The following is a 7,488-nucleotide window of genomic DNA, read 5'->3' on the forward strand; positions in this document are numbered from 1 at the left end:
GGTTACAACTCCAAATATCTAGGAACCTGTATGACAATACGAATTGAAATTACGAGACAAATATTTAAAAAAAAAGAATTCAATAATCACTAAAGAATTTTGCTATGGAACTACGGATAAGAGCTCTAAGGAGTTATATATTCTATACTTTTTTATGAAATGGAAAGCTGGACATTAAAAATAGATGATATAAAGAAGTTGAAGGCATTTGAAATGTGATACTACTGGCGAAAAATGAAAATACCTTAAAATCAATGAGTTACAAATGCCAATAATGAGATGGTTACAAAACGATTTAAGTCATAAGAACTATTATAGTATTGTTCTGAAGCTATTTTCTTGTGGCATTTTAAATTAAGTACTATTTAAATGGGAATAAGCTACAATTAAAGGTTAAAATACGTTCATTATTTTAACGTATTGTAACCTTTAGTTGTAGCTTATTCCCATTTAAATAGTAATTAACTATTATAGTAAGAAAATTAAAAGATTTAGGCCATATTTGGGGGGGGGGGACTTCCAATGTAATACCAACCAAAAGACCTAAAAAAGATACATTTGAAATACATAAATAATAGATTTTCTTTAATTTTGAACCTTGGGGAGGGAAGAAAATTTCCCCCGTGTATCCCAGGCCGTTTTGGATTGTGAGAACAAGACAATTTTTGTAGTAAATTTAGACGAGAGGAGAGGGAGCGTTATTGAAGTTATGTGTATTTATAGTAGGGGAGACCGGGGCAGGTTGTTACATTTAATTTTAATCAACGAGATGTAGACCGACCATTTTTTTGTTTTTAGTAGCACCCAGTAATTTTCCGACATTGTTTAAATTTTTGCTGGTTCTATTTTTACAAGGTAAGGTAACTTATTGTTTTCACAGCATGTTTTATTGAGTGTTAGCTTTATTATTGTCTATACGTACAAGATTAAATATTTGGGATTGATGAGTAATTACAATTTATTTGTAATATGGCGTCCTGAGGCAGGTTGTTCCTATTTTCAAGGGACAAGTTGTTATTGTAACAACCTGCCCCATCTCAAGAAATTTGTGTGTAGGTTTATTAGTATCTTAGATTTTGTTGTAAACAAAATTGTAAATTTTTAATAGATCAAAATGAGAAACTACAAGAAAATAACTAAGCGTGGTGAAACGACACAGGAAATCATTATTGTTGCAGCAAAGAAAGGTGATAGAAAATAAAAGACCTTTTAGACCAGTAGCAGATGAATTCGCGATTAATTTTATGATGCTTCAGAGATACGTCAAAAAGATCCAGAAAATTGGGCTTGATAGTGAGTGTAGTAAAATCGTAATTTTTGTTTTCTATGAACACATATATAGCAAATGCCTCGTTAAATTTTGTTTTTTTGTTCAGATGCTAATACCATGCCTACAGGATATTTAAAAAATCGGAAGATCTTCTCTGATCTACAAGAAAATTAATTAGCTTCTTATGTTACTGAATTTTTAAAGATATACCATGATCTTTCCCTAAAAGATCTTAAACAGCTTGCTTTTCAGTTTGCTTTAAAAAATAACGTAACTGTTCATAATAACTGCACCAAATTTGAGACTGCATCTGCTGACTGGCTAACAAATTGTTTAAAATGCCACAATGAGTAATCCATCCGTACCCCTCAGGCTACGAACTTAGGGCGAGCCACAAGCTTTAATAGGCACAATGTAAATTTATTCTTTGACAAACTCTCCAATGTATTAAATAGGCACAATCTTGGAGCAAACGATATTTACAACTCAGATGAAACCGGGGTAATTACAGTTCAAAAACTTGCAAAAATAATAGCATCAAAATGTGTGAAGCAAGTGGGGGCGGTCACTTCGGGGAACGACAAACATTGGTGACAGTGTGTCTGGTAGTGAATGCCAGTGGAAACTCAGTGCCGCCAATGTTTATTTTTCCGCGGAAAAATGATCGAGAACATTTTGTTTCCAGTGGACCACCATGATGTATAGGAACGAACAATCCTTTTGGATGGATGACGAAAGTGGAATTCTTAGTTTACGTGAAACATTTTCATAAGAATATTAAATGTGCTAAGGAAAGTCCAGTATAATTAATACTGGACAATCACGATTCCCATTTGTCGGTTGAGGTAATAGAGTATTGGAAGAAAAATGGCATTGTTCTCTTGACCTTGCCTCCCTTGCAAAAATGTATTAGCAGTCAGGTGAATGGCTGGATGAATACTCATCCAGGAGTTACAATGACAATTTATAACATTCCATTAATTGTTGGAAATGCTTTGCCGTTAGCTGTAACTCCAAAAAATGTACAGTCCGGTTTTCGTGTTACTGGCATTTTCCCGTTTAAGAAGGACGTTTTTACGGATAAAAATTTTCTGCCATCATCCATTACAGATAGACCTGAGCCGCAAGAAAATATAGAGCTTCAGTCACAAGCAGCCACACAAAATATACAAACACCACCAAGTACGCCACCACAAGTTATCAACAAGGAACCAGACCACAACCTTCCACTTCTAGCGCAGAAAAAATACTGCACAAAATAGGAAACGAAAACATACTATTTTGACGGACACGCCTGAACAGCAAGCAAGAGCAACTGAGAAACTTAAAAGCTACTAAAAAAGGGAAACAAAATGTCAAAAGGACAATTGTTTCAAAAGAAAGCGATGAAGAAAATGAAGAATGTTTCTGCATTATATTTTGTGATTCGTACACTTATTCAAAATCAAAATAGAAATGGCTGCAATTTGTAGACTGTAAGGGGTGGGCGCCTGAACTTTGCAGTGACGGTTTTCCAATTTTTCTATGCATACATTGCCAGTCTGATTAGTCCAATAACTGATTTAAATAATTTTTAAAAATGTCGCACAATAGTTTGTATTTTAATAAAAAATAAATAAATAAAGTTCATTTAAAGTTTTTGAAATATTCTTTGAAAAGTATAAAAGTTACTAGTGTAACAATTTGCTCCCGCCACGTAAGAACTTGCCCAATTGGGGGGTAATTTGATACAATTTGCAAGATTAAACAAATATATATTTTTTTCCTAAAAGTGGACAGTTTCTTGTAAATCTAATATTTTAAATAATTATATCGGAGTGCTTCTTACACCAATTTTTATGAGGTGACTATTTTACATTTTGAATGCACAAAAAAATAAAATGTAAAAATTCTAACAACCCCGGTCTCCCCTACCAAAAACTCAACTTTTATCATCATTCCATTGGTTTATTACAGGAGATATCAAAAAAAAGTTTACAAAAATACGAGGTAGCGGTAAGATTTACATTTTAAAATCAATTAGAAATATACAGGGTCTTCTATAACATTTGAAACAATCCTAAAGTCCTGTAAGTCTTAGTTCAAGTCAGTCTTCCCTCATTTTTCGTTTTTATTTTGTTTCTGAACAAGTAAGAATGATCCAAAGCACCACGCCCATATCTCCTCCGATTTTAAGCAACGCTGCCTCGTTCATTTTGTGTGCCTCAACTATCCAACATTTGTTGTACTACACACTATACCGCATTCAAGATGAATCACTCTGTATATGCGATCATTGAACCTTATGGCATGTGTCCTGAAGCAAAAAAAGGTAGCGACCCTTAAAAAGGTCTAGATCCATTCTTATCTGATCAGCAAAACAGAAACAATGAATGAGGCAGCTTCTGTATGCTGGCCCTGGAATAAAACTCTAGAAAGATAAAATCTTTCAATATTTTATGATCAAACAACAAAACAATAGAAAAGACTTGCCGCAAATACGCGAGTTCTTGCCACAAAAACTGTATTTAAAAAACTAATTACTAACGTCCGCAGCCATCGTAACACAAGACTAAAATTAATCAAATCTTGGCGTCTGAGTATTATTTTATACTGTATAGACAGACAACTTAAACTAAGTGAGTATGTGGTTATAATACACAATTAGTTATACATACTTTTTAACTTAGTCTAAACACAGACGAAATTAATGATATGATAACTTAAAATAAGGCGTAGTTAGACGTAAAAAAACAATTTACGAGATAGTATACGTACAGCACCATCAAAATTTTAAGGGCCGTTATTACTAGAAAAATGAAAACTCCACACCCTTTGTTTTATTTAAATTTAAAAATAGGAAGCATTTAATAGAAACATTGTTTATTTAAAAAAATATAAAAACAGATTGATCAAACATACACAGATAAAGAAAAGATCGTTCATCTTAAACTATTTATTTTTTACTTTTTGTCTTCTTAGTTTTTGCTTCTCCTTTTACATACTTCTTACCAAAAGGACAAAGTTCCTTATTTAAACAAGTTGAACACTGAGGCTTGACAGCCCCGCAAATCTGCTGCCCAAAACCAACAAGTAAGAGATTCACCTCGCTCCATAATTCCTGTGGTAGCCAATCTTCTAAAGCCTTCCTTGTATCTTCGGGATTATTGGTATTCACCCATCTTAGTCGATTTGATATCCTGTGAACGTGGGTGTCAACACCTAAAAGCAAAGTAGTTTTCAAAATAGTAGGAAAAACTTGTTTTTTAAGTTTTCTTTATCAATAAACAACTGTCTACAAGTTTTAATTTAGATAAGAGAGAAGGAACTTTAAGAAGAACAGCAAATAGAAGGAAATCCATCTTTCTGTTTATCTACATGTTTTTTTTCTAATTATCTCTGGAAACCTATCTTGAAAAGCTCATTACATCAGAGACAAAATATATAACTGGCACCTTTTAGGTTTATTTACTACATTTTTATATTGGTTCACTTAAACTAATCGGTGTGAGTACAGCTTCTTAACATTGAAAAGCCTTCTCAAAATTGAAAATAAGTGCACTCAGTTCCTACTGAAACAATTCCAAAATTTTGAGTTTGGAGGTAATTATAAGGAAGTATTCAACAAGTCTTGTTTTATCTATAAAATAGAGAAACAAGTCAAAAGTCTTTTTTTTTTCATTCAAATAATTGAATATTTCCTTATAAAATCTTTTTTTTATTTAGTTAGACTCTTTAGCAATCAAAACACAAATAATGTTCTATAAGCTAATTTGCTGGCTGCAGAGCAAAGAGCTACTATTGGCTTGGTGAGATCTTCTCCAGTAATAAGACCACTTTAACTGTTTCTCAGGTCAGCTGGCCAGTTCCTTTTGAGTCTCCTATAGGCATTTTGTTGTATTAAAGGTTGAAGTAAGGGGTTACTGTGTGATTTCAGTCCTTCATGGTGCTTAGTGCTATATTTAGTGATCACATCCTGTATGAACAGAATTCTTAGGTCCTCATGAAGCGTTATGTTTGAGACATATCAGGGTGTAATCTTTGAATTATGGTTGTATTTGACTTGCTTGCACATCCCCAAAATTGCATTCCAAACAATAACAAAATAGCTGTTTAGTTTAACCAAATATGTGTTTTTAATGCATAAACCTATTATGTATAATATTACAATGGCATGGCAAAGAAAGAAAATTTTAATCATTTAAATCTGATTTTTAATACACTTATGAAATCTTTGATTGCAATTTTCTCAAAACTCTAAATTTTGACTTATTTCCCTATGGAACTGATGTAATATACATGACTTATTTTATCCATATATTTTTGTATTATTATTGTCAAAGGATTACAATGTGCTTTTTGAGTTCCTAGTTGATGTTATAAGTCAAACTGTTCATATATTATATAAAAGAGTATTTGATCTCTTAAATCACTTTTAACATACTATTTATTCATTATATTTTGGCCACTAGGCTTTTTTGGGATTGGTACAAAAATCAAGTATTTGTGAAGCAATTTTTTTATATTTAAGATGTCATAAGTGTCTCATATTAATAAAGAAAACTGTACACATCTCATAATAAAATTACTGAAGAATTTACCAATTCCTGTCACTTTATCCCAAGCTGTTTCCATACAAATATGTGCCATTTTGGGTCCTACCCCTGGCAACTTGCACAATTTTTCCACTGTATCTGGAATGTCACAATCATATTCCTTTTGTAGTATATCACTGGTTTTTTTTATATATTTCACTTTATTCTAAAATTGACAATTACTTAAAAATATTTGTATTCAGATGACTTTCCATAAAATTTCATAATCTTTTTAAATTATACTTACTCTCCAAAAACTGACTGGATATATTAGTTCTCCCAGTTTCTCATCTGCTGTACCTAATATGTTTTCAACGGTACAACCATGATCTATTAGTTTCTTCATAGCGGAATGGGTGATTTGATCTTTAGTTTGACTACTTAACATCAGTGCAAGGAGTTGTTGATACCTCATGACCTAAAAAAAATTAAATATCAGATTTTGATTTCCATTTTTAATATATACAATGATGTTTGACAGTATCACATTTTTGTCTTACCGCCATTAAAGCTAAAATAAGAATCAGAATAAAGCAAATGAAATACTTATTTCCACAATTAAGAACAGTAGAGCCTGAAATTAGATATTTTGTATTAAATTGCTACATAATTATTTTGACTTATTTGATATCAGCTATGAATAGCTTCCAAACTACATTTAACTAAAAACATTAATAATTACGTGGCTATTTTAAAATGTATGTTATAAATATATATAATATATAAAAGTATATTACATTTGGTGGTGCATTTTCGTCATGACACTTATCACATCCCATGGAGTCTACAGGAGCATCTGAATGTTTCCTCATTTCTTTCAAATTTGCCAGAACTTGTTCCCAGTTCTCTGGCATCCTTTTGTTCTTTTTTAAATCGGATCCATTGCCTACTTCATCGAACTCTATTTTAATGTGCTGTCTTTTAGTAGGACTCAGTTCTTTTTCAGGGTCTCGTTTAATGTCTTTTTCAAAGACTTCCTCTTTACATTGTATCTGACTTTGTTTTGACTTTTCTCCAACTCCTTCTACTTTTATATTATTCGTTAATTTAGATTTAGGCACCTTTTTAAATGCCGATAAATCTACTTTGGGGGTGGTTTTAATTTCAGATTGATGTTCCTCTTGTTTAAGGATTTTATTAGCTCTCGTAGTTTTTGTTCGTTTCATTATAGAGGTTATAAAATTTTTGACTATGTGTATATGATTAACTTTCATACAGTGTAATAATAGCAAACATTAAAGTAAATGAGAATACCAGGATACCGGCCTTTTTCAACTTTTAAATATTTTGTTTACTGTTTAAAATTTGAAGGTTAGGTTAATAATTCTTCTTTTTGTTCTGTTCATTGGATATTTTTGCTAAATGGCAAGAGGCCACTAAAAAGGATTTTTTTCAACCTTCTTATAAATACCACTAAATACTAACATTTTTGTAAATGAAAAACATCTTTGGAGATACAAAAACTTAATCATTTCCTATAGTAACAAATACTAGAGGCGTACCTACATTAATTCATTTTATATTTTGGAAAAATCTTTAGTTTACCCCCTACTACTTTATTTTGTTATTTGTTTCTAAGTCGTTTTTTTAGTTTCTGTACTTTATTTATCATTTAATGTTTGGTATTGTCATTATTTTAAGTCC

General features: G+C 31.7%; 1 protein-coding gene across 1 annotated transcript; it reads right to left on the bottom strand.

Annotated features, from left to right (window-relative positions):
- Window positions 1–4,087: 4,087 nt before the first annotated feature.
- LOC140448324 (endonuclease III-like protein 1) lies at window positions 4,088–7,177 on the bottom strand. Its single transcript, XM_072541411.1, has 4 exons — window positions 6,582–7,177; window positions 6,092–6,262; window positions 5,851–6,010; window positions 4,088–4,471 (listed from the first exon to the last, which is right to left on the bottom strand). The coding sequence occupies exons 1-4, from the start codon at window positions 7,056–7,058 to the stop codon at window positions 4,206–4,208; spliced, it is 1,074 nt and encodes a 357-aa protein (XP_072397512.1). The 5' UTR covers window positions 7,059–7,177; the 3' UTR covers window positions 4,088–4,205.
- Between the last annotated feature and the right edge of the window lie 311 nt (window positions 7,178–7,488).

Source organism: Diabrotica undecimpunctata, chromosome 8 (genome assembly GCF_040954645.1).
Source record: "Diabrotica undecimpunctata isolate CICGRU chromosome 8, icDiaUnde3, whole genome shotgun sequence".
Taxonomy (NCBI): Eukaryota; Metazoa; Arthropoda; class Insecta; order Coleoptera; family Chrysomelidae; genus Diabrotica; species Diabrotica undecimpunctata.

Bases quoted from the DNA above. Each gene is read 5' to 3' on its own strand.
- LOC140448324 (XM_072541411.1), bottom strand. From the start codon at position 7,058: ATGAAAGTTAATCATATACACATAGTCAAAAATTTTATAACCTCTATA. The intron at 6,011-6,091 runs GTAAGTATAATT...TGTCAATTTTAG, and splicing joins ATCCAGTCAGTTTTTGGAGA to AATAAAGTGAAATATATAAA. The intron at 4,472-5,850 runs GTAAATTCTTCA...CTTTGCTTTTAG, and splicing joins GGATAAAGTGACAGGAATTG to GTGTTGACACCCACGTTCAC.